The sequence below is a fragment of the Chiloscyllium plagiosum genome, unplaced genomic scaffold, assembly GCF_037043375.1.
Source record: "Chiloscyllium plagiosum isolate Xiang-an unplaced genomic scaffold, Cpla_swu_hap1 HiC_scaffold_30, whole genome shotgun sequence".
Lineage (NCBI taxonomy): Eukaryota > Metazoa > Chordata > Chondrichthyes > Orectolobiformes > Hemiscylliidae > Chiloscyllium > Chiloscyllium plagiosum.
Genome location: NW_028270168.1, coordinates 50087280 through 50115158, shown reverse-complemented (window position 1 = coordinate 50115158; position 27879 = coordinate 50087280). Strand labels below are relative to the sequence as shown.

General features: G+C 42.1%; 1 protein-coding gene across 7 annotated transcripts in view; it reads right to left on the bottom strand.

Annotated features, from left to right (window-relative positions):
- Positions 1-27879, bottom strand: part of adgrb2 (adhesion G protein-coupled receptor B2) — an 805995-nt gene that overhangs the window by 714626 nt on the left and 63490 nt on the right. For 6 of the 7 annotated variants that reach the window (XM_043717943.2, XM_087976927.1, XM_087976929.1 and 3 more), the window contains exon 2: positions 6278-7010. In XM_043717943.2, coding sequence (XP_043573878.1) covers positions 6278-6995 — 718 coding nt within the window. In that variant the 5' untranslated portion in view covers positions 6996-7010. Of the gene's footprint in view, positions 1-6277; positions 7011-27879 lie in introns of those variants that run through there. The other variant, XM_087976931.1, reaches the window with a different exon arrangement.

Sequence of the window (27879 nt, the reverse complement as noted above, 5' to 3'; positions counted from 1 at the left end):
TTCCACCAGGGCCATTCAGCTCCTGGCCACATTACAGCTTTGGCTCAAGCCTAGACAACAGTATTGAATGCTTCAGAGAAGGCAATCCCCTGGTGATATTATAGCTAGAATATTAATCGAGAGACCCAGGAGATATTCTGGGGACCTGGGTTCAAAAGCCTGCCATAGCAGGTTGCGAAATTTGCATTCTGTGAAACATCTGGATTTAAGAGTTCAACGATGACCATGAGTCCACTGTTGCTGCAAGAAAAACTCATCTGATTCACTAATGTCCTTTAGGGAAGGTAATTGCCACCCTTATCTGGTCTGGCCTGCATGTGACTCTAGACCCATACCAATGTGGTTGACTCGAAATTGCTGACTTGCACAATGTTCAGCAGTGGTATAATAAGAGAGATAGATAATGTTTGCGCAGTCATGAGCAAGAATCCTGCAGGTTGTTTTGCTTCCTCGGTGCTCAGGCTAAGAACACCTCCTCGGGACTGGAGAAGAAGTTGTGGAGAGAGGGAAGGATCCACCCGTTGTCATCCATCTTGGTACCAAAGACACTGATGGGTCTAGAAAGAAAACTTTGCTGAAAGATTTTGAACAGTTAGGAGCTAAATTAGAAAGGAGAACTTCCAAGGTAGTAATAACTCCCTAAGCCATGAGCAAACTGGCAGATGATAAATAAAATCAAGGAGCTAAATGCATGGCTCAAAGATTGCTACGGGTGAAATGGGTTTAGTTCATGGGTCACTGGCATCAGTTCTGGGATAGAAGGGAACTGTTCTGGTGGAATGGGCTTCATTTGGCAGATACTGGGACCAGTATCCTGGCAAATCAAATAACCAGGAACGTAGTGAGGGCTTTAAACTAATGGAGAATTAGGAGAGGTTTGGGAGAGATTTATTTGCATATTTTGAACCTCATTTACTGCATCTGTTGCTCTCAATGCGGTCTCCTCTACATCAGAGAGACTGAGCACAAACTCGAGGAAAAGTTCAGGGAACGTCTCTGGTCCATATGCACTAATCAACCCCAACTTCCTACAATCATCCATTTCAACTCCTCTCTCATCCATTCTGAGCCTCCTCCACTGCCTAAATAAGACCAATCGCAAACTGAAGGAGAAACACCTCATCTTCCGCCTTGGCAGCTTACAACCACAGGGCCTCACCATTGAATTGACCAGTTTCCAAATCTCCCCTCCAGCACCCCAGCCAAGATCCAAACCTCCACCCTCTTGACCTGACCCACCTGTTCATCTTCCTTCCCACCTATCCGCTCCGTACTTACCACTGACCTATCACAATCACCTACCTTCACCCACCTATCGCCATCCGAACTATCTTTCCTCCAGCCCCAGCCCCACCCCGTCATCTTATTTATTTCACAGCCCCTTTCTCCCCTTCCCAGTCCTGATGAAGGGTTAAGCCCGAAACACTGACTCTCTTGCTACTCAGATGCTGTCTGGCCTGTTGTGTTATTTCCAGCAACACATTTTATCAACTCTGACTTCTCCAACATCTCCCAAGTAGTCGTCTAAAGGCAACCCAACAGTAATTATATTGTGGGACAGAGAATAAATCAATAGATTAAGAGGGCATGGAACAATGGCAGTATATTAATCATGGGTGACTTTCATCTTTATGCAGATTGAGGTAGTCAGATCAGCAGCGGTAGCCATGAGGAAGAATTCTTAGAGAATATTGTGGACAGTTTCCTGAAATAAGATGTCATGGTCCCAACCAGGGATCAGGCTATTTTGGATGGGGTGATATGTAATAAGGCAGATTTAATAAATTATGTCAGAGTAAGAGATCCCCAAGGAAAAAGTGACCACAACATGGTAGAATTTCGTATTCAGTTCAAGTGGGAGAAAGGAGGTCAGAAACAACTGTGCTGAACTTAAATAAGGGGCTTTTTTTTAAAATCCACACAGCTTTTTTAATCCATCAGTGGCATTTATTGCCTGGCCCCAGTAGTCCTTGAATAGGTGATGGTGAACTGTTTCCTTGAGCTACTACAGCCATATGCTGTAGAAAGACCCACAATGCCATTAGGGAGGTATTTCTTTAATCCAGTGATGCCACTTCCAAGTTAAGATGATGACTGGCTTGGAAGGGAATTTGCAAGGAATGAGGGTAGAATTCGTTGGAGTATGGCAGACATTTAAGAAAGTAGTTCATGGCTCACAGCAAAGATATATTCCAGTGAGGAAGAAGGATTCTAGGAATGGGATAGGCCAACTACAGTTAACAAGGGAAATTAAGGACAACATCAAATTGAAGGGAAAAAACATACTATGTGGCAAACATTACTGGTAAGCCAGATGGTTTGGAATTGTTTTAAAAACCAACAAAAAAACAGCCAAAGGAAGAAAACAAACTTTGAGGGTAAATGCCTAAGTTATATCAATGCAGATACCAAAAACTTCTTTAAATATACAAAAAGACAGAAGACAAAGTGAACATTGGCCCCTTTGAGATTGATGCAGGGAAAAATAATGGGGAAGCAGAAATGGAGAGGAGTTAAATAAATACTTTGCATAGCCTTCACAGAAGACAGTAGCACAACATAATTTTCCAAAATTATTAAATAATCAAATAGGTAAAAGTAGCAGAAATAAATATAATCACTAGCATTAGAGAAAAACTGCCAGGGAACCTAAAGAGGCAAAAGGGTGGTAAGTCTTCTGGACCTGATGAGATGCATCCTTGAATACTGGAGGAAATAGCGACAGATAGTGGATCTAGTTGTAGTAAGTTTCCAAGAATCCTTAGAATCTGGAAAAGTCCAGAGGATTGGAAAATTGCCAATGTGTCACCTTTATTTACAAAGAGAAGGAGATAAGAAACAATCTAACTCACATGTCGTTACCTAACATCGGTAATTGGGAAAATAGAATCATAGAATCCCTACAGTGTGGAAACAGGCCCTTCGGCCCAACAAGTCCACACTGACCTATTCCCCTACCCTATTACTCTACATTTACCCTGACTAATGCATCTAACCTACACATCCCTGAACACTATGAGCAATTTAGCTTGGCCAATTCATCTAACCTGCACATCTTTGGACTGTGGGAGGAAACCAGAGCACCCTATGGAAACCCACACAGACACAGGAGAATGTGCAAACACCACACACATAGTCGCCCAAGGCTCTTTGGGCTACACTTTCCAAACCCACTACCAATACCAGCTAGAATGATAAGGGCAGTAGGTACAAGGAAATGCACCATCAGCAAGAATTCCACTAAGCCATTAACCATGGTGAATTCGAAATATATTGCTGTTTCTGCAGAGTTGCTGGGTCAAAATCCTAGAACTCCCTCACTGCCACATGAAGTACTGCTCCTCCTATTTGACTGGCCATTTGTACCATAGTGCCACAGTCAGTTAGCTTATCCACCCTACAGCCCTCATTCTTCTGCAAACAAGGTCAAAGCATACAAATTGGAAAACTGCCACAGCAGAGTCTCCTGCTCTCACCCTCTGGGCCCTCTTACCTATCTCACTAAGTGTTAAACCTTCTTCTCCTGATCAGTAATCAAATCAGAAGACCTAATCCAAGAAGATATAACTGCTGTCAGGAATAAAGTGTCCAGGTAATTTTCCTCTGTCTGACACGGTGGCAGAGCAAGGTCCTTGGCTAGGGCTCATCAGTTCTTCTTTATCTTTTTGTTTTTTCTTTTTATTTACCTCTTGTCCAGAGCTCAGATGGCATCAGCAACAGGAAAGAATCCCAGCATGGACTCAAGTGGGCCCAGCACTGACCTCAAGGTAGCGGTGAAGGAGCGCAGCATGGACCTTTAGGCGGTGAGCGGGCCCAGTACAGACCTTGAGGCGAAGGGCCCAGCGAACACCAGAAGCTGGTGGCGAGGGTGCCCAGCGTGGACCTCAGGGCTGAAGCGGGTGAGCCCAGCACCGACTCAAGTTAGCCCTCACAGGACCTTCCCTGGGTTGAGCATGGGACCTAGCATTGGAATTGGCAGCTGCTACATCAGCAGAGGCGACGTAGGCCCAATGGTGAAAGATGGCACCTTAGGATCGGTGACATTATCATTGGTTCGGTGCAGCGCTGATGGCAGCAGGGCATCACATCGACATTGACGAAGTGAATCTAACAGTGAGAGATGCGATTGGGTCCAGGCAGGTGGCAGTGAGTCAAAGGCAGAGGAGAATCAGCCCAGCAGTGAAAGATGACACCTGAAGAGAGGCAAACTTTCAATGTCAGTTGAGTCCGGTGTAGATGATGGAGGAGGGATGGTGACAAAGGCGTCATTGATGAGTTGGAACAGGAATGATGGGCTTTCAAAGCTATATCTTTTTTATTCTTAAAACTATTCAAAATGGCACCAGAGTGTGGTGACAGTGGAAAAACTGTTCACTGTATTTTACTGTTTTTCCTCACTGCAAAATACATGTGACGATAAAATCATTCATTCATATCTCATAGGGGCAGTGATTTGGCTCACAGCTCATAATATCTGAGCTGAAGCTGCTTGAACTGCAAACACTTAATGTATATGTATTTGCCCTGGATCAAACTTATGTCAATATTCCACAATCCTAGCGCATCACCTGCACTGCCATCTGTTCTGTGTACTAATTAATTATATGGTTAATTAATTATTCAATAAATGAATGTCTCTTTTCACTACCATATATTTTATAATACTTAAATCTTAACTTAAACCATGCAATCCAATAACCTTTACTACATAAGAGCAAGAATGCATAACTTAATTATAAATTACAAGGAAAATAAGTTAACACTTACTCTCAATGCTTTAAAATTGCTCCTAAACCTTATTTTATATTCCAACCACTAACAACTTGCAAGAATTTTACAGATCAAGAAAAATATCCACTAGCCAACTATTTCGTTTATTTCAAAATATACTTTATTCATAAATTATCTGTCAGTAAACACAAATACAGTACAAGTCCATACAGACTTTGCAGAAATACAGCAGAAGTTTGATGTTCCTCATTCCTTCAAACCAATTGCAACAAAAAGGCATTTTCTAATTATGAAAGGAAACTATTTACATTCCCATTGAGGTTGTGTTTCTCTCAAAGAGGAACAGTTTTTCATTATGCTCTACCAGAAACACTTTAGACAATGCTCTTTCCAGATAGCACCATGGTGATAGCTGCCCCAAGCTTTAGTGCATCCCTCAGCATGTAGCCCTGGACCTTGGAACATGCTAACCTGCAACTGGCTACTTCTCTGCAGTGTCACACTTCGATTTATCTCAAAAGACAGTTGTTTTGTACAGGGGGACACAAATGCAAAAGGTCTTCTAACTGATGCTGACTGTCTCTGGGCCTTCCTTCTATTCATTATTCTAACAATGTCAACTGCCTCCTTTAATTCACTCCACTAACCAATGCTGACAGTATGAGAGTCTTCCCTTCATCTCTCATGCCACAGATTTAAGCAAAGAAAACAGCTGACCTTTCAGCAATTGAATTTCACCAATTTGAATTTCTACACTTGACTGTCTACCAAAATCTTACATTTTGGCTTTGTCTTTTTTATTGTCTCTGATGTGACAGTCAGAGAATAAGGCTATAAGCTCTATACATCTATCACCAACTATTACTTCCATCTAGCAAAGTTGCTTTGGGAGTTAGCCTAAGTATTTGTTTTTTCATATGCAACTTTCCAGAGATTTGCAGACTGCCAGTCACATTTCAGTTATTCAGAATGCATTGGGCATGAGTCAAAGAAAAATGTTACAACAACTCTTGCTTTCCAAGGTATACATGAAAATAAAATAAAAAATAAACTGGAATAACCATAAGATATCGACAGAGGCTAAAACTCCATTCAACTCTGGTCAAATGTGTTACCATAACCTCTGGATTACAGGTCTTGCTCTTTACCCAATGTGTTACATGAATCAACCTCTAATATTATTACAACTCTGCTTTATCATTTTCAAAAATAAATAAATAAATATCATTGCTTCTAGTATACCACCAGAAAAATATGTTCCTTATCATAAACTTAAGTTTAAGTGGTGATTACAGGTTTGTCCTTAACTGTCATTAAAGTATATTAGTTTATCTTAATTTTCATTTCAGTGAAGTCATAATGTAGATTGTAGGAAAAAGTAACAAATAGTAGAAAATTATTTTGGAATATTGACAAACATACAGCACTCAAACGATATTGTTCATCTTCATTCTATGTATTGATCAACCATCAGTGATTCATATCACATATAGCACAACAACCGAACCATACGATAAAGCTGCACATAACACCGATCCACACTTACCAGCTTTTGCTGCAACCTTTTCAACATTAAAATCATTTACATTTCTGGAATGTAATTTTGATGCCACAAACTCATTCTCGATGAAAGGCAGTGTCGTGGATGAGTCAGACTCATTTTCATGTATGTCCGGGCATGGACACCCTGAGTAATTAATTCCACATGGTTCATAACGATTTCTCTTGCTCAGGCAGCTTTCAAACCAATGGCACAATATTCCACAGCCAAACTGGCTAGAATTCTCATTATTGAGTAAAATAACTTCTAAGATTTGAAATTCCATTGCATTTTTGCCGAGATGTTCAGTCAAAACTGATTCAGAAGTTAGACAAAATTGTACAAAATCTTTATCAAACTGTAAAAACGTAAACAAATTCCTTGTTTCACACAAGTTAACAGCATCATAATCGATGTAATCCAACGTGCTACAGGTCTGGTTCGGAATGTAGTGATCCAACTGCAGTACCATCAGAGAGGTATAGGAGCAAATCTGTTTCTCTTTATGAAATTTTAAGTAAAGTGAATATTTTGTGGGATCTGGGTTTTCAATAGTCCAAGAGCAGCCAGAAAAGACTTTAGGAAATATGTCCCGTAGTGAGAATGACCTGTGCAGAACTCCAGAAACCAATGTGGAACATATGTTCTCACTGACATCAAACCCAAAAGTAAGCAGAACAAGGGACAACAACACAGGTGATATCAGGCGATGAGCAGTGTTCATCCTATGTCATATGTCCTGAAATGAGAGGAAATAAAAATTATGATACAATAATAAAAATAATTCAGTTACCTTCATTGCACATCAAAAAATACATAAATGAGAGCAACCACGTGATAAAACAGCTGACCTCAATGCAGTTTTTGAAAAAAGACAAATCTGATAACTCCAACATATCTGACACAGCAATACTACTTCTTAGTGTCAGGTACATTACCTACCTTGTTCCAGAGGCACAGGAGACACCCTCAGATAAGCTGATTGCAGACTTCAAATGTGAAAATAGCAAGTAAACCAAAATCATATGAAATTCTAGACAGAGTGGGATGAAGAGAAACTGTATCAGAGGACTTTGATACAAGGTGCTGGACAAAAGAACTAATTGCTAGAGAATGGAAAACGTTTTATTTCGAAAGTAATTAGGATTTGGAATACACTACCTGACAGTATGATGGAGGCAAATAAAATTGGAGTTTGATAAACACAAAAAATATTGTAAGGCCATGGGGAAAGAATGGGGAATTAGGAATAGCTGAGTTTCCACTTGCAGAAAATTGCGAGAAACATTGTGGGCTGAATAGCATCTATTCAGTGCTGTTATTGTTGTGATTCTACATATTATAAGAACATAATATCTACATCATTCAGCAAGGCAAAATGTAAAAGCATCTTAAAGAGTCTGGAAGTTTAGCTTAAATGGACCGAAAGTGTTTTTTTTCTCTGACCATATCACTTTTCACGCTGACATCTGCTATTGTGTTCCTGATGAAGGGCTTATGCCCGAAACGTCGACTCTCCTGTTCCTTGGATGCTGCCTGAGCTGTTGTGCCTTTTCCAGCTCCACACATTTTGACTCTGATTCTTCACTTTCTTCCTACTTATGAGCATACGTATCTCCATGTCACGTGGCAGAAATTGAAAGCAGGAAGATGAAAACAAATGGTGTAAACAGAGGTCATTACTACTAATTCATATCTACACAGCAAGATATATCAACACAGAAATAGAACATTCACCCCAACCAGTCAATGCAAGACTTTACACTTCAAGTGTGTTTCTACCTATTTATGTAAATCTATCATAAGCTTTTGTTGCCAAATGCTCATTTTAGCTGTCTCTTAAATGTATCTATACTGTTTGCTTCAATCACAGCTAAAGCAGCAGTTCCATTTTTTTCCAACAATGCTTGAGTAAAGAAGTTCCTTTGAATTTGTTTTGAATGTGAAGTTTGATAATATTGTTTTAAACTGCTTTGTACGATTCAAGATAAAATTGAGTTTGCGATTTCCTGATAATTCTGTCTAGTTTACACTAGTTTCCATTGAAACTAAGGGTCCAAGGCAAGTATTAGTGAAATCCAAGTGTGAAATGTAATTCTACAGAAACAGAAACAACTGTCTGACTTTATGCAGACTCTCAGATTTACTGACTCAGAAATCTTAGACAAAAAAAAGAGAACTGAAACCGCTGTGAATAGTAATGGAAAAGGTTGTTTGCTGTTCACTATCACATAAAATGCTGGTGGAAAATTCATCCTTTGGTCATAAAGATGTACAGCATGGAAAAGGACCCTTCAGTCCATGCCAACCATATATCCTAAATTAATCTAGTCCCATTTGCCAGCATTTGGCCCATATCCCTCTCAACCGTTACTATTTAAATACTCATCCGCATGCCTTTAAATGGTATAATACCAGCCGCTGGCAGCTCATTCCAGAAATTCACTACTATCTATTATCCCCTCTCATCTTCAGCCTTTACCCTCTAGTTTTGGACTCCCCTAATCTGGGGAAAAGACCTTAACTAATCGCACTGTCCATGTCTCTCATGATTTTAAAAACGTCTATTGGAATTTGTAGAGGTTTAAAATTTGCCCTGACATGGCCAAATGAAGTAATGGATCTTGACCTGGAAGTCAATTTGAACACAAGACATAGGAAAATGAATAGACTGTTCTGCCCCTCGACCCTGCTCTGCCATTCAGCAGAATCACGGCTGATCCAATATTCTTCATATTCACTTTCCTGCATTTTCTCTACTGATCACAGCTCTATCTCAATCTTAAATATACACAAGGACTCTGCCCTCAAAGCGCTCTATGGCAAGGAATTGCTCAACCCTTACCTCACATGGGCGGCACGGTGGCACAGTGGTTAGCACTGCTGCCTCACAGCGCCAGAGACCCGGGTTCAATTCCCGCCTCAGGCGACTGACTGTGTGGAGTTTGCACGTTCTCCCCGTGTCTGCGTGGGTTTCCTCCGGGTGCTCCGGTTTCCTCCCACATCACAAAGATGTGCAGGGTCAGGTGAATTGGCCATACTAAATTGCCCGTAGTGTTAGGTAAGGGGTAAATGTAGGGGTATGGGTGGGTTTCGCTTCGGCGGGTCGGTGTGGACTTGTTGGGCCGAAGGGCCTGTTTCCACACTGTAATCTAATCTAAAAAAAAAAGAAGTGGTAGCTGAGTTCTGTCTATGCTCCCCAAATAAACTGTTTTCCAACCCACAAAAACTGTTTTGAGTGCAAAACACTCTGGAGCTTTCCAGACTACCTGTCCACCTCCCTCCTTCTGACTAGTCATCACCCCCCCTTCTTCACTGACTTCACTTGGTCAAGCTGGGGGGTGACCCCATCTAAAAACATTCCATGCACGTAACACTCAGTATCATGGAAGCATTTCTGTGCCTCTAGTTAATGTCTATGCTCCAAATGCGGCGCACTTCCTGTAGATGTGGTCATCCAGACTTCCAGGAGCACCTACAACTTCCCACATACTGCAGATTGTGTAATGGTCAACACTCAGCTCCCCTACCATACCTTCAGTTAAAATACTCTTACCCTAAATTTAAGTCAAGTAGAAAATTATTTAAGTCCTTAAAAAGAGAGACTGATCTCATCTTTTCTTCATGCAACTTTAAAATGGGGGGCAGCATGGTGGCTCAGTGGTGAGCACTGCTGCCTCACAGCAACAGGGACGTGGGTTCGATTCCAACCTCAGGCAACTGTATGTGTGGAGTTTGTACAAACTCTGTGTCTGCATGGGTTTCTTCCAGGTGTTCGGGTTTCCTCCCACAATCAAAAGGATGTGCAGGTTAGGTGAATTGGCCATGCTAAATTGCCTATAGTGTTCAGCGATGTCCAGGTTAGGTGCATTAGCCGGAGGTAAATATAGGATAACAGGGGAGGAGAATGGGTCTGGGTGGGTTACTCTTTGTAGGGTCAGTGTGGACTTGTTGGGCCAAAGGGCCTGTTTCCACACTGTAAGGATTCTATAATTCTAAAAAATTTACCAATTACCTACCAATCAGTTTTCTGCTTTCCACAGAGGGCAGTTCTGTCAGCCTTTTCAAATAATGGCAGGGTTCCTCTGTTGGAGTTAGCTCTAACTCTGACTCCTACTGGTTTTATGGTCCTGAACGCCTCCAAAATTTCACTCTTCCGCATGCTCATTTTATGGTCACAAACTCCAAATGAATGCAATTCTGACAACACTCAAGAAGTTTGACACCATCCAAGATACAGGAGCCTGCTTGACCACCACATTCATAAACAAACATTTAGCCGCTCCAGTAATGCATAGAAGCAGCATATACTATCTACAATATAGAACATAGAACAATATAGCGCAGAACAGGCCTTTCGGCCCTCGATGTTGTGCCGACCTGTGAACTATTCTCAGCTTGTCCCCCTACACTATCCCAAAATCATCCATGTGCTTATCCAAGTTTTGCTTAAATCTCCCTAATGTGGTTGAGTTAACTACATTAGCAAGTAGGGCATTCCACACCCTTACCACTCTCTGAGTAAAGAACCTGCCTCTGACATCTGTCTTAAATCTATCACCCCTCAATTTGTAGTTACGCCCCCTCGTACAAGCTGACGTCATCATCCTAGGAAAAAGACTTTCATTGTCTACCCTATCTAATCCTCTGATCATCTTCTTTCCAGTGAGAACAGACCCAATTCTCTCAGCCTTTCCTCATAAGACCTTCCCTCCAGACCAGGCAATGTCCTGGTAAATCTCCTCTGCACCTTTTCCAATGATTCCACATCCTTCCGGAAACATGACGACCAGAACTGTACACAATATTCCAAGTGCAGCCGCACTAGTGTTTTGTATATTTGCAGCATGATATTGCGGCTCCGGAACTCAATCCCTCTACCAATGAAACCTAACACACCATATGTCTTCTTAACAGCACTATCCACCTGGGTGGCAACTTTCGGTGATCTCTGTACATGGACTGCAAAATCCCTCGGCACATCTACACTACCAAGAATCTTTCCATTGACCCAGTACTCTGCCTTCCTGTTATTATTCCCAAAGTGCATCACCTCACATTTAGCTGCATTGAACTCCATTTGCCACCACTCAGCCCAATTCTGCAGTTTATCCAAGTCCCCCGCAATCTGTAACATTCTTCCAAACTATCCACTACTCCACTGACTTTAGTGTCATTTGCAAAATTACTAAACCATCCACCTATTCCTGCCTCTAAGTCATTTATAAAAATGACAAACAGCAGTGGTCCCAAAACAGATCCTTGTGGCACACCACTAGTAACCGGACTCCAGACTGAATATTTTCCATCAACCACCACTCGCTGCCTTTTTTCAGAAAGCCAGTTTCTAATCCAAACTGCTAAATCACCCTCAATCCCATGCTTCTACATTTTCTCCAACAGCCTACCATGTGGAACCTTATCAATGGCTTTACTGAAGTCCATCTATACCACGTCAACTGCCCTACCCTCATCTACATGCTTGGGCACCTTTTCAAAAAACTCAATGAGGTTTGTGAGACATGACCTGCCCTTGACGAAACCATGTTGACTATCTAAAATCAAATTGTTGCTTGCTAGATGATTATAAATCTTATCTCTTATAATCCTTTCCAAAGCCTTTCCTACAACAGAAGTAAGAAGGAATACGCATTGTGAAAATTCACTAAGGTTCCTTAGCACCTTTCAAATTCATAATCTCTAGAAAGACGAAGGGGGCAAATATATGGGAGCACCACCACCTGCAAGTTTCATTCCAAGCTATCTACATCCTGACTTGGAAATATATTATTCCATTAGTGCCACTAGGTCAAACTCTTAGAACTCCATTCCTAACGGTACTATGGGGATACCTGCCCCGCATGGATTGCAGCAGTTCTAGAGGGCAGCTCAACACCAAATTCTCAAGAGCAACTAGGGGAGGAAAATAAATGATGCTCCATGCAGTGATGCCTGCATTCCATTAATGGAGAAAAGTATAACGCAAATGGGTGATAAGCTGGGTAACAGGAAACAACACCTTTAGATATGATTCATGAATACTGACAAGAGCCTGGGCACAGCTGCAGCATTGACCGACAACAGGATCCATGTTGCTGCAGGAGGAGACAATTGCCATAATGAAGCAATGTATCTATAATTACCAGCAAATTTTGCAGTATTGCCCTTGAGGAGTATCCAAATTTAAGGCCATCAGCTATGAGCCCAACAATTTTGTCATCAGGATGCATCAGCCTTAACAACACGTTTCAAATGTGTTCATGGGATGTGGATGTCACTGACAAAGAAAGCAAATATTTTCCCTAATTACCCTTGAATTATAGTGACCAGCCTCCTCCTTGAGCCACCATAGGACCATTATGGAGTGAGTTCTAGAACTTTATCACAATGACAGCGATGAACAATGACAAAGTTTCAAATTAGAATGACTGTAGCTTGGAGAACTCAAAGGTAATGGTGTTTCCATGTGCCCTTGATCTTCTAGGTGATAGAAGTTACACATTTCAAAAATATGCTAAAGGAGCTTTGGAAAATTGTTACTGAAAATCTTGAAAATGGTGCACACTGCAACCATAGTGCAGTTGTGGTAGTGAATAGGCTGCCAATCAAACATGCTGTTTTGTTTTGGATGGTGTCAAGCTTCTTAAGGATTGTTGGAGCTTCATATACTCATGCAAGTAGGAAGGCGATGGCCTAGTGCTATTATCACTAGACTGTTAGTCTAGAAATCCAGATAGTATTCTGGGGACCCAGGTTCAAATCGCACCATGACAGATGGTGGAATCTGAATTCACTTAAAAGAAAATCTGCAAATAAGGTCTGATGGTGACTATGGTTCGATTGTCGAAAAAAACGATTTGGTTCACTAATGCCCTTTAGACAAGGAAACTGCCATCCTTACCTGGTCTGGCCTACATGTGACTCCAGACCCAGAGTATTGTGGTTGACTCTCAATTGCCCTCTGGGCAATTACAAATGGGTAACCCATGAATTAATTTTTTGAAAATGGGAGTATTTTATCATACTCCCATGGCTTGCTCATGGACAGATTTTGGAAGTCTTTTGGCAAGTTACTCACAACTAAATTCCCCGGTTCTGACGGACTCTTGTACACATAATACTCAAGTGATTGGTTGGATTATGTTCTGGTCAACTGAAACCCCTAGGATAATAACAGGGCTTCAGTAATGATAATGCCACTGAATATCAAAGAGAGATGCTCATTGCCTGACACATGCATGGCATGAAAGTCAAAGTCTGAATGCTGACCAGGTCATGCTATATGCAATACTGGAGCTGTTGTGAAAGGTAATGTATAACTATGCAATAATCAGCAAACACTTCCATTTCAGGCCAGTCATTCTCAGTCCACCTGGCACATGTAGGTCTTTTTACCCATAGAATCTCAGAATGGTTACAACAGTACAGAGGCATTTTACTTCCATGCCAGATTTCTGCAAGGACAATGATGCTAATAGAAACACCTTTCCCCACAGCCCTTTTTTTTAATTACAATGCCATGCTCTCTGTCATCCTATTCGAGGCATATTCAGACTGAGGATTGAGTGATCTCTGAATAGTGGTCCTAGCAGAACCAAACTGAGCTTCAGTGAGTAGGTTCCTGGTGAGCAAATGCTATTTGCAGAGAGATTAAAGTCCATTTCAAGACAGATTATCTGAAGTAATCTACTAAAGCATTTAGTACCCTATGACGACTTTTGACCAAGAAGCATTGGCCAATTTTCAATCCACACCATTTTACTACCTCCAACACATGGGCTCTTATTTAATGATGTAATCTTTTGTGAGGAATTTTGAATGTCTTCTGGAACTCCAAATACAATGCATCGACTATGTATCCTCTATTTGCTCCAGTCAAGTCTGCTTCAAAACTCTGATGAACTAGGAAGATAATTTTTTCATAAGCCATACTGACTCTGTGAGATGAGGTTATGACTTTCCAAATGTGCTGCTACTACTTCCTCACTAATTATTTTCAGCTTTTTGCCAACAATAAATGTTAAGCTAATTAGCCACCTTTTGCCTCTATCCATTTTTGGATAAGAGTATCACATTGGCTAAAGGATAGTGAAAGGAAGTCTTTAGATTTTTAGATCATTGGGACAGCTTCCGATATAAATGGACCTGTAAAAGCTGGCAGGGATGCCTCTGAACCAGAATGATCATAAGAAATAGGAATGGAGTAGGCGATTCAGCACCTCGGCCCTTGAAACTGCTCTGCCATTCAAGAGGATCATGTCTGATCTGACATTCCTCATGTCCACCTCTCTGCCCTTTGCCCGTAACGCTTGATTCCCTTATTGATCTGTAACAGTCTTAAATTTACACACAAACTCTGCTCCAACAGCTCTCTATGGCAAGACATTCCAAAGATAATCAGTCCAACATCCTTGCTGGGAGCTTTGCTCATGCTGTTGGGGAAATTTTAAACCAATCTGACAAAGGAATACGGCACAGAGTAGATGTAAATTTAAAAACAAGGTCCAATCAAATATAGAAGGAATACAAGGCACATGGGAGGTCCAAAATGCCAAACTGTGTATCCACTTTAATGCAAAGAGCTTGACTGGTAAGGCGATGAACTTAGAGAGGTAATAAACATGTGGGAATATGATATTGCTGCAATCACTGAGACATCATTGAAGGAAGAGCAGGACTGATAGCTCAATGGAGTTGGAGGTGTCAAAAAGTGTGGCGCTGGAAAGCACAGAAGGTCAGGCAGCATCCAAGGAGCAGTAGAGTCTACATTTCAGGCATAAGCCCTTCATCAGGAATGTTGGAGGGGGGATGCCAAGGGGCTGAGAGATAAATGGGAGGGTAGTGGAGATGGTTGAGCCTGGGTAGGTGGGGGCTAGTGGTAGAGGCAGCTAGAAGGGATAGGTAGATGAAGGTCGGAGCAGAGGGTGAAGTGTATAGGTGGGAAGGAAGATGAACAGGAGGACAGTTCAAGAGGGCGGTGTCGAGTTGGAGGGTTGGATCTGGGATAAGGTAGGGGGAGAGGAGATGAGGAAACTGATGAAATCGACATTGATTCCATGTGGTTGGAGGCTCCAAGGCAGAAGACGTGGTATTCTTCCTCCAGGCAGCAGGTGGCTAGGCTTTGGCAGTGGAGGTGGCCCAGGACTTACATGTCCTTGTGAGAGTGGAAGGGCGAGTTGAAGTGGTCAGCCACAGGGTGGTGGAGTTGTTTAATGCATGGGTCTCAGATATGTTCTCCAAAACGTTCCGTCAGTTGGCATCCTGTCTCCCCAGTGTAGGGGAGACCATATCGAGAGCAACGGACACAGTAGATGAGGTGTTTGAGATGTGGTAGTGATAATGTAAGAAAGTGGGGGCAAAGCATTATTGATAAAGGAAATCATCAATGCAGTAACAAGGGAGGATGTCATAGAAGGCTCTTCAAATGTGACAGAGCTTAGAAATGAAAAAAGAGCTGAGTGACTTGACTACCGGTCTTCCAGCAGTCAGATGATGATAGCTGGGCAGATATGTAGGCATTCAAGTAATAGGGTTGTACTTGAAGGGGATTTAACTTTGCTAACATTAACTGGGGTTGCCTGCCTGTGAAAGGAATAAATGGCAAAAGTGTATCCAGCAGACCTTTTAGTGACAATACATAGATAGTCCTATGAGAAATGGAGTAGTAGTGTGCCTAATTCTCAGGAATGAAGCCAGTCAAGTAGCCGAAGTATCAATGGGCAAACATTTTGGAGATACTGACCAGCCTGCTATGTTTCAAAGTCATTATCAAAAGGGTGCAAAACCGAAGTGTCTAAATAGGGTTAAAGCCAATTTCAATATCATTAGGCAGGATCTGTCAAAGATAGATTGAGAGCTGCTACTTACAGTTAAATCTACATTTGGAAAGTGGGAATCTTTAAAAGTAGTGCAGTCCATTCCGATATTCTGATATAATGCAATAGTTCCATTCTCATGCGATCTTGCATTATAAGAAAATCACGCAATAGCCACACCACTTAAACTGATTTTGCCGGAATCACGTTATAGCCAATACAGGTAAGAAAATATTCTACAAATAATGGGCTAAATTCTTCAAATGCATTAAAGTCAATTCTCATTGAAGAAGCACGTGTTATAGCAGAACTGACTGAGAATTTATGGGCGGCACGGTGGCACAGTGGTTAGCACTGCTGCCTCACAGCGCCTGAGACCCGGGTTCAATTCCCGCCTCAGGCGACTGACTGTGTGGAGTTTGCACGTTCTCCCCGCGTCTGCGTGGGTTTCCTCCGGGTGCTCCGGTTTCCTCCCACAGTCCAAAAGATGTGCAGGGTCAGGTGAATTGGCCATGCTAAATTGCCCGTAGTGTTAGGTAAGGGGTAAATGTAGGGGTATGGGTGGGTTTCGCTTCGGCGGGTCGGTGTGGACTTGTTGGGCCGAAGGGCCTGTTTCCACACTGTAATGTAATCTAATCTAATCTAAAAAATTCAAGGTCAGCATTCTCTGCAAGAGCTTGATTTAAAAAAAAACAGAAGCATAAAAGGTGGTATAGAGCATTAAAAACAGAGGAGATCCTTCAGGAGTATAGCATGCATATGGGGGTGCTTAAAAAGGAAATTAGGATGGCAAAGAGCGGTTTGGGCAGGTAGCATTGAGGAAAACACCCAAGCATTTTATGACTAAAGAGCAAAAGTATTACCAGGGAAAGCTAGGGGCTTATTAGTACCAGAAAAAGACAACCTGTGCATTGAACCAGAGGACATGGGTGAGGTATTAAATGAATATTTCTAATCTTATTTTACAAAAGAGAAAGATATTGTAGCCAGGGATTTCAATTGAGATGGTATATGACGATACTACGGCTTTCAGAGGTGTATTTTGTCCTGCGTTTTTTAAACTGAAGGGAGGTTGAGACAGTGCAGAGCAGTCTGTTCCAAGCCAATAAAGTAAGCAACTGGAAAGCCCTTTGGGTTTTATTTAAAAAGTTGGAGCAACAGAAACAGCAGAAACAGAAACTCCCTTTGACTCAGGGTTTAATTTAGCTTTCAGTAGTTGTTGAGGCTTTGAAGCTTCTGTACTTCTCTCCCTGCTATAGCAAAACGTTGGAGTTCTTTCACTCTGCCAGAATTTGCTCTTGATGTTCTTTCCTCCTGGACTGGTGAAACATGGCACGTGAGACAATCTATTTTACGTGCTTGTACCAAAGGTGTGTTTACGGAATGTTACTGTATTGGAAATTAGTAGTTAATCTATTATTGCTGTAGTTGTGGGTATGTTTGCTGAGCTGGGAAGGTGATTTGCAGACGTTTTGTCCCCTATCCAGGTGACATCTTCAGTGCTTTGGAGCCTCCCGTGAAGTGCTGCTGTACTGTCTCTTCTGGGATTTATTTGGTTCCATTCCTGCTGCTTCCGATTGCTCATTATATAGTGGCCGGTATTTTGGATCTAGGTTTGTGTGTTTGTTGACAGAGTCTCTGGATGCTTGCCATCCTTCCATAAATTCTCTGGCTGCCCTCTGTTTAGCTTGTCCTATGATTGTTGTGTTGTCCCAGCCGCATTTGTGGTACTTGTCATCTATGTACATGGGCGTGGCACTTCGTGGCTAGTTGCTGTCTGTGGATTCGGTTTGCTAATTGTCTGCCTGTTTGTCTTACATAGTGTTTCGTGCAGTCCTTGCATGGAATCTTGTAAATTTTGTTAGTCTTGCACATGATGGATATAGAGTCTTTTATTCTGGTGAGCTGCTGTCTGAGCATGGCTGTCAGTTTATGAGCAGTCATGAATCTGAGTGGTTGGAGAAGTCTGGCTGTTAGTTCTGAGATGAGAGAATGGTGCCGGAAAAATATAGGTCAGGCAGCATCAGAGAATCAACGTTTCGGACAGAAGCCCTTCATCATATGCCCAAAATGTTGATTGTGTTCTGCTCCTCAGATGCTGCCTGACCTGCTGTGCTTTTCCAGCATCACATTCTCGACTCTGATCTCCAGCATCTGCAGTCCTCACTTTCTCCCTGCTCGTTCTGAGACGTTTATTATACAAGATAACATAGCTATTATGTTGGATCATGGTATGTCCTCATCGCATTTTCTGCTAGGCATCTGCAGATGAAGTTGCAGGGATATCCATTCTTGGTGAAGCCTCTGTAGAGGTGTTCTTCCTCTCTTCACAGGTCAACAGTGCTGCAGTGCGTTGTAGCCCATTTGAACAGGGTCCTAATGCAGCTTCTTGTGTGTTCGGGTGGTTGCTCTTGTAGTTCAAGATCTGGTCCATGTGTGTGGCCTTTCTTGAGTGCATTCACCATTCTATGTTCTTTTTACCATCACATCCAAGAATAGGAGTTGTTAGTTGGTTTTCTCCTATCTCATAAATTTGATCCCTGTTCTCTAAATAATTACAAAAGTATCGTCCACATATCTGATCTAGAGTTTGGATCGGATTTGTAGGAGGGCTGTTTGTTCCAGTCTTTACATCACTGCATCTGCTATGAACCAGGAAATAGGTGAGCCCATAGGTATCCCATTGATCCATTCATACATTCGATTGTTGATTGTGAAGTGTGCCGTCAAGCACAGGTCTAGTAGTTTGAGTATGCAGTCCTTTTGGATAGGTTTCCCCCATCGTGTTGTCTATTCTGTTCATCCAGGAGGTTGGCTATTGTGTCTCTGGCTAGAATTTTGTCAATTGAAGTGAACAGTGCTGTTACATTGAATGCTTCATCCTTGTCTATGTTCTTGTTATTGATGTTGTCTAGGAATTCCTATGATGATTGTATGGCATGTTTGGATCCGCTGATATGATGTTTCAGTTTTTGTTGGAGTTCTTTTGCCAGTTTATATGATGGAGATCCTGGAAGTGCCATAATGGGTCTGGTTGGTGTACCTTGGGTAAGCTGTAAAATCTTGGGATGTAGTAGCCTTCTGATTTCATCCTTTGAAGGTCAATCCTGGCTATCAGGATTTTTTTTGTAGGTTCAGTAGTGTGCTGTTCATTCTATTGGTTAGTTGTGGCGTGGGGTCATACTCCCTCTGTAGGTAGGTATTAGTATCTACAAGTTGTTTCTCTGCTTTCCGAATATATTTGGTGTTGTCTGTAATAACCGTCATTCTGCCTTTAGATGCTGGTACAATGATTATGTTCTTGCCCTTTTTGAGTGTTATTAGGGCTTCTCTCTCTTGGTGATGAGGTTGTTAATTTGTCTTTTATTTTTAGTAAGGGTACAATGGTTTGCCTGACTGCTTGCTGTGTCTCTTTGGTTAGCACATTAGTTCTGTGTGTACATTCTAGTGCAGGTAGGAAGTCTGTTGTTTTTGCGTCCTATGGTTGTAGTTGAGTCCCTTGGCTAGTCTGTTTTTTTTCCTGTGTCTGGGAGCTGCCTGTTGACTCTATTATTCTGTTAATAAGTTCTTTTTCTCTCGTTTTATTTTCAAGTGTGTTTTGTTTAAAGCCAAGTAGCGTAACCTATCAAATTACACCTGGAACACAGCTTTCAATAAAATAAAAGTTAGGGCTTAGGCTATCTTTTTGATATATTTGAAGGGGGCTTAGTCTCTTCCATAATACATGAGATTCTGAAACATTAAGGTTAATATGGAGGAAGTATTAGCTATTCCAGCAGGCATAAAGGTGCATAAATCCCCAGGGCCTAATGCAATGTGCTCCAAGTACATGGAAGGTAAGAGAGGAGATTGCTGGGGCTCTGGCAGGGATATTTAAGTCTTCACTGGCCAGAAATGACTTGTCAGATGACTGGAGGACAGCGAATGTAGTTCCTTTGTTCAAGAAGGGCAGCAGGGATAAGCCAGGTAATTACAGGCAAGTTAGGCTGTTGTCAGTGATAGGGAAATCATAGGAAAAATGTCTAAGGGAAAGGATTAATCAATTCTTGGAACGTCAGGGATTGATCTTTCTCTAGAAAATCTGTATTTTTAGATTTTATAGAGAAAGATTCCATCTGACTAAATTATTTGATTTTTTTAAAAAAGGTTACTAAATATATTGAAGGTATTGCAGTTGATGTGGTTTTCATGGACTTCAGTAAGGTCTTTGACAAGAGACAAAGAGTGATGGTGAAGGTTTGTTTTTGTGACTGGAAGCATGTGACCAGCTGTGTACCGTAAGTATTAGTGCAGGGACCCTTGTTGTTTGTTATGTACATCACAAACCTGGATGCGAATACAAAAAGGTCTAATTTGTAAGTCTGCAGAAGACACAAAAATTGGAGCATTGCTGATGTGAAGAAGAATGGTCTTCGATTACAGTCTGGTATCAATCAGCTGATAAATAGGGTAGAACAATAGCAGATGGAATTTAATCCTGACGGGTATGAGGCGATGCATTTTGGGAGGTCTAATAAGGGAAAGATATACATAAAGAATGGTGGCATCATACGAAATACTTAGGATCAAAAGGATCTCAGTGTACCGGCCCACAGATTCCTCAAAGATAGAGTGGTGAAGGTGGTATATGGATGCTTGCCTTCATTAGGCAGGGTGTAGAATATAGGAGCGAGAAAGGTTTGTTAAAATGTTATAAATTGACGAGGCAACAGTAGAATACTATGTGCAGCTCTGGTTGCCACACAATTAGAAGAACATGATTGCACTGGAGAGGGTGCAGAGGAGAAACAGGATGTTGCATGGAATGGAAAGTCTCAGTTGTGTGGAGAGACTAGGTATGAGGGTTCTAAATAGGGTAGAAAGTGAGCATTTTTCCCCCATGGCAGACATGTGCAAGACAAAAGGGCATAAGTTTAAGGGGAGGAGTAAGCTATTTAGGGAAGATTGGAGGATTTTTTTTTCCCCCCACACAGAGGGTGGAAGAAGCATGCAACACACTTAAATGCCAGAATACAGCAGGCTATGGAACAAGTGTAGGTAAGTGGGATTTGTGTAGTTTGGTGTTTGTTGGTCAGCAGAGACACAGTGGACTGAAAGGCCTGCTTCTATGCTGTATGACTACGGTAGTTTTCCAATTCTCCAATACTTCTCCAGAATCCAAGGATTTTTGAAAAATCACAACAAATGCATCTATTATATTTCAGAAGGAAAGTATGAATTAGTTTATCAGCCATTCTTTGTTTCCATTATAAATTCCCCCATTTCTGATTGTAAGGGATATACATTAGTTTTCACCAATCATTGTTTCCTCTTTATAGAAATGACTCTAAAAGTTTCTATAGTTCTCAGCTCCCCACAAGCTCACTCTCATTTTCTACTTTCTACTTCTTCCTGCGCATTTGCTGACTTCTAAACTGTTACCAACCGTCAGGTCTATTGTTTCTTCTTGTCAATTTGGTTTTTTTTGCATCTAATAATATTTCCAACTTCACTTGTAAGCCACGGTTTAACTACTGTTCTTTTTGCACTCTTGCGCCACACAGGAGTAAGCAATTTTTGTAGTCAAGAATGCGGTGCTGGAAAAGCAGAGCAGGTCAGGTAGCATCCGAGGAGCAGGAGAATCGATGTTTCGGGCATAAGCCCTTCATCAGGAAGTTTCCTGAAACATCGGTTCTTCTGCTCCTCGGATGCTGCCTGACCTGCTGTCCTTTTCTAGGACTACACTCTCGACTCTAATCTCCAGCATCTGCAGTCCTCACTTTCTCCTAAACATTTTTTGTGGTTCATCCATTCGTACATGCTTGCCATTGTCTAACCACTGTCATTTCCTTCAGTAACATTTCCCAATCTATTACAGCCAACTCATGCAATCGTACATTGCTTCATTAAGATTCAGGATCATAATCTCACAATCAACTACCTCACTTAAAAGTCCTTTTAACTTTCCATATTAGTCTTACAGCAGTTGAGGTGGCAGTTAGGGCAGTCACATGTTTCCCCTTCAGGATGTAGGAACTTAGGGACACTTCCATCAACCCTGATAACTATACCTGGGGGAAGTGCACCCAGCTGCAGCTCCTGGGAGACCGTGTTAGGGAGCTGGAGCTGGATACACTCAGGATCACCTGAGATGCAAAGCGCTACATAGATAAGACTTTTAGGGAGGTGGTCACACCTAAGGTGCAGGTAAAGCATAGCTGGGTGACCACCAGGAAAGACAAAGCAAATAGGCACAGAGTGCAGGAATCCCCTGTGGCCATTCCCCCAAAACCAATTTTGGGAGGGGATGACTGTTCAGGGGAAAGAAGCAGTAGCCAGGTCAGTGGCATGATGACTGGCTCTGGGGCACAGCAGGAAAGAGTAAAGCTAAACAGACCTTAGTGATAGGAAACTTGATAGTTACTGAGACAGAGAGGAGATTCAGTGGCAGCAAATGGAAATCCAGGATGGTGTGTTGCCTCCCAGACACCAGGGTCCAGGATATCTCAGAGCAGCTGCAGAACGATCTCAAGATGGGGAGCAGCCAGAAGTCATTGTGCACATTGGCACAAATGACATAGATGGAAACAGAGATGAGGTCCTGCTGAGTAATTATAGAGAGTGAGGAAAACATTTAAAAACCAGCACCATGTCAGTGGTAATCTGCAGATTACTCCAGTGCCACATGCTAGTGAGGGGAAGAACAAGAGAATACAGCACACAAATATGTGGCTACACAAGTGGTGCAAATGGCAGGGATTCAGATTTTTAGATCATTGGGATCTTTTCTGGGGCTGAGGTGACCTGTTCAAGAGGGAAGGATTACATGTGAACTGGAGTAAACCAATATCTTGGTGGCCAACTGCTACAAGGGAGGGTTTAAACTGGATTGGCGGGGGGTGGGATCCTCAACAGCAAAGAGGGAAATGCGAACTGGAAGGAGTTACAGTAATCAGAAATAGTAAAGTGAAGAGACAGGTCAGGGTGGAACTCAACAGGGAGTAAGGAATGCCTATTGGATTAAATTGCATCTATTTCAATGCTAAAGGGCTGACAGACATCGCCAATGAAGTCAGGACATGGATAGGTATGTGAGACTGGGTTATTATATTATATACAGAAACATGGCTAAGGGAGACACAGCTTAATATAACCAGGGTACAGGTGCTTCAGGAGGGACAGAGCCAGTGGAAAGAAAGGACAGGAAGTTGCATTTTTGATGAAGGCGAGTATCACAATAGTAATCAGAGAGATGAAATAACTGAAGAATCATCCAGTGAGGCTTTGTAGGTGGAGCTAAGAAATAAGAAGGGAATGGTAACATTATTGGGCTTGTGCTATAAGGCCTCCGAATAGTCAACAGGAACTAGTGGAACAAATACGTAGGAGATTAAGGAGACTTGAAGGAGCAATTGGGTTGTCATAGTAGGGGATTTTAATTTTACTTACACAAGCTTGGAGTGCCAGAGCGTTGAGGACTCAGATGGGGTGGAATTTGTTCAGTGTATTCAGGCAAATTTCCTCAAGCAATATATACAGAGTCCTACTCGGGAAGGGGCAAAGCTCGATCTACTCTTGGGAAATAGGACAGGACAGGTGACTGAGATGACAGTGGGGGAGGACTTTGGGACCAGTGACCGTAGTTCTATTAATTTTAAAATAGTTATGGAGAGGGACAAAACTGGTCCACAGATTCAAGTTCTAAACTGGGGCAAGGCAAATTTTGATGGAATTAGACAAGAACTTGCAGGGGTTGATTGGAATAGTTTGTTTGCAGGCAAAGTGACCTCTGGCAAGTGGGAGGCCTTTAGAAGTTAGATAGCTAGAGGTCTTTATGTTTCTGTGAGGGTGAAAGGCAAGGTTGACAGGAAAACGGAACACTGGATGACAAGAGATATTAAGGCTTTGACCACAAAAAAGGAGATATAACTCATCTACAGGCAGCTGGGATGAAGTGAATCCCTGGAGGTCTAAAGGGGAAATAGGAGTTTACTGAAGAATGAAATCAGGAGGGCAAAAAGGGGGCACAAGATTGCCTTAGCTGAGCAGATTAGGGTAAATTCAAAGAGTATATTAAAGGAAAAAGAATAACTAAAGAGAGAATAGGACCCCTCAGAGTCCAAAGTGGACATGTAGAACTGCAGGAGATCGGCGAGGTCCTCAATGAATATTTATTCAGTGTTTACTGTGGAGAAAGACATGAATACTTGAGAACTTGGGGAAGTTAGTGATCGTATCTTGGGGACAGTCCATATCACAGTACAAATGGTGTTGGATGTATTCAAGTGTATGAAGGTGGATAAATCTCCTGGTCCTGACCAGATGCAATACTGCAAGAGGCTACAGAAGAAATTGTGAGGGTCCTGGCTGATATTTGTGCATCATAGTTAGCAGTGGGTGAGGTCCCAGAAGATTGGAGGGTAGCAATTATTGTACCCTTATTCAAGAAGGCCAGTAAGTTTAACAACTATGGTATGTAAGTTGCTTGAGAAGATTGAGAGATAAGATATTACATGCATTTGGAAAGACATGGTTTGGTTAGGAATAGTCAGCATGGCTATGTGCATGGGAGGTCATGCCTTACAAGTATGTTAGAGTTCTTTGATGAAGTGACACTAAGTATGACCTTGGAGAAGGTTCCACAGGGTAAGCAGCTCTGGAAGATTAGATCACATGGAATCCAGGAGGAACTGGCAAATTGCATACAATTGATTTGATGGTAAGAAGCAGAGAGTAATAGTGGAAGGATGCTTTTCGGACTGGAGGCCTGTGACTCGTGGAGCGCCTCAGGGGTCAGTGCTGGGCCCACTGTTGTTTGTTATCTCCATCAATGAATTGGATGAGAATGTACAAGGAGTGATTAGTAAGTTTGCAGAAGACACTAAAATAGGAGGTATCGTGGACAGTGAGGAAAGTTATCAGAAATTGCAGCAGAAACTTGATCAGCTGGGGAAGTGGGCCGAGATATGGCAAAAGGAGGCTAATATAGATAAATGTGAGATCTTGCATTTTGAAAAGTCAAATCAAGGTTCATGGTGAAAGGTAGGGCATTAAGGATAGTAGTGGAACAGAGGGAACTTGGAGTTCAGATGCATGTTTTTTTCTGAAAGTGGAGTCACAGCTGGACAGGACAGTGAAGGCGGCTTTTGGCACAATGGCCTTCATTAATCAGAGCATGGAGTATAGAAGTTGGGAAGTTATGTTGCAGTTGTAAAGAACGTTGGTGAGGCTGCACTTGGAGTAGTGTGTTCAGTTTTGGTCGCCTTGCGACAGAAAGGATGTTATTAAACTGGAAATAGTGCAGAAGAAACTTACAAGGATGTTGCCAGGACTCAACAGTCTGAGTTAGAGGGAGAGACAATAAGACACAGGAGCAGAAATTAAGTGATCCATCCCATCGATTCTGCTCCACCATTCAATTATGGCTGATAAGTTTCTCAACCCCATTCTCCCCATAACCCTTGATCCCCTTTACAATCAAGAACCTATCTACCCCCATCTTTGCCACAGCCTTTGGTGGCAGTGAATTCCATAGATGCACCACTCTGGCTGAAGATGTTTCTCCTTATCTCTGTTCTAAAAGGTTTTCCCTTTACTCAGTGAAGTGCACATTAGCTCAGTGGTTAGCACTGCTGCCTCAGTACCAAGGACCCAGGTTCTATTCCAGCCTCCGGCAACTGTCTGTGCAGTTTGCATGTTCTCCCAGTGTCTGTGCGGGTTTCCTCCGGGTGCTCCAGTTTCCTCCCACAGTCCAAAGATGTGCAGGTCAGGTGAATTGGCCATTCTAAATTGCCCATAGTGTTGGTGCATTAGTCAAGGGTAAATGTAAGGGAATGATTCTGGGTAGGTTACTCTTCGGAGGGTTAGTTTGGACTTGTTGGGCCACAAGGCTTATTTCCACACTGTAGGAAATCTAATCTAATCTACTCTAAGACTGTCCCCTCAGGGCCTAGTCTCTCGTACCAATGAAAACATCTTCCCAACATCCACTTTGTCCAGTCCATTCAATATTCTGCAAGTTTGACCCTCTCATCCTTCTAAACTCCATCCAATATAGACCCAGAGTCCTCATATGTTAAGCTGTTCATTTCTGGGACCATTCTCATGAATCTCCTCTGAACATGCTCCAGGGCCAGTACATTCTTCCTAAGATATGGGCCCCAAAACACTGCACAATACTCCAAATGTGGCCTGACTAGAGTCACATGGCTACATCCCTGCTTTTATCTTCAAGTCCTCTCAAAATAAATGCCATCATTGCATTTGCCTTCCTAACTACTGACTCAACCTGCAAGTTTACTGAGAGAGAATTCTGGACCAAAACTCTTAAGTCTCTTTGCACTTCAGACTTCTGAATTTTCTCCTAATTTAGAAAGTAGTCCATGCCTCTTCTTTCTACCAAGGTGCATGACCTCACATTTTCCCATGTTGTACTCCATCTGCTACTGCTTTGCTTACTCTCCTAACCTTCTGCAGCCTCCCCACTTTCTCAATGCTACCTGTCTCTCCACCTATCTTTGCACCACCTGCAAACTTCGTAAGAATGCACTCAGTTCCTCCGTCTAGATCAATGTATAAAGTGAAAGCTTCTGGTCCCAACACTGAGCCTTGCAGAACACCACTTGTCACTGGCTACTGCCCTGAGAAGGACTCTTTTATCCCCACTCTCTTTCTGCCAGACAACTAAACTTCTATTCATCCTAGCACCTTGCCTCTAACACCATAGGCCTTTATCTTACTCAGTAGCCTTGTGTGTGGCACCTTGTCAAAGGCCTTCTTGAAGTCTAGATAGATAACATCCATTGGCTGTCCTCAGTCTAATTTGCTTGTTACTTCCTCAAAAAAATTCTAGCAGATTGGTCAGGCATAACCTATCCTTGATGAAACCATGCTGACTCTGCCCTATTTTACCATATACTTCTAAGAGTTCAGAAATCTCATCCCTCATGATGGATTCCAGGATCTTACCCATGACTGAGGTTTGATCAATTGGTCTGTAATTTTCCGTCTTCTGCCTTATTCCTGTTTTAAACAAGGATGTTACATTCGTGATTTTCCAGTCCACCAGGACCTTCCCTTATTCTAGTTATTCCTCAAAGATTACCACTAATGCCTCCACTATCTCTTCAGCTATCTCCCTTAGAACTCTAGATATAGTTCATCTGGTCCAGGTGCTTTATCCACCTTCAGGCCATTCAGTTTTTCTAGCTAGGTTGGACAAGCTTGGACTTCTTTCTTTACAGCATAAGAGACTGAAGGGGGATCTTATAGAAGTGTATGAGATCTTGAGAGTCATGGATAGAGTGAATGTAGGGTTGGGGAATTAAGGATGAGAGCGCATCAGTTTAAGGTTAGAGGAGAAAGAATAAAAGAGAACCAGAGGGGCAACTTTTTTTTTTACAAAGGGTGGTACGCATATGGAATGAGCTGCCAGCGGATGTAGTTGAGGCAGGTACATTTGCAACATTTAAGAGGCATCTCGACAAATATATGGATAGGAAAGGTTTAGAAGGATATGGGCGAAGTGCAGCGAAATGGGGTTAGCATTGATGGACATTTTGGTCAGCATGGACCAGTTTGGGCCAAAGACCTGTCTCCATCGGTAGGACTCGATGACCCTATGATTCTCTAAAACCATCCCAAATACACTCCAGGAATACTTCCTTTAAATGTATTGACAATTTTGATTTGGCTAATTTAAATTCAGAAAATCACCCATAATTACAGATGCTCCTTTACTATATGTATCCCTAATTTCCTGTTTGATGCCATTCCCAACATCACCAATGCCATTTGGTGGTCAATAAAACATCT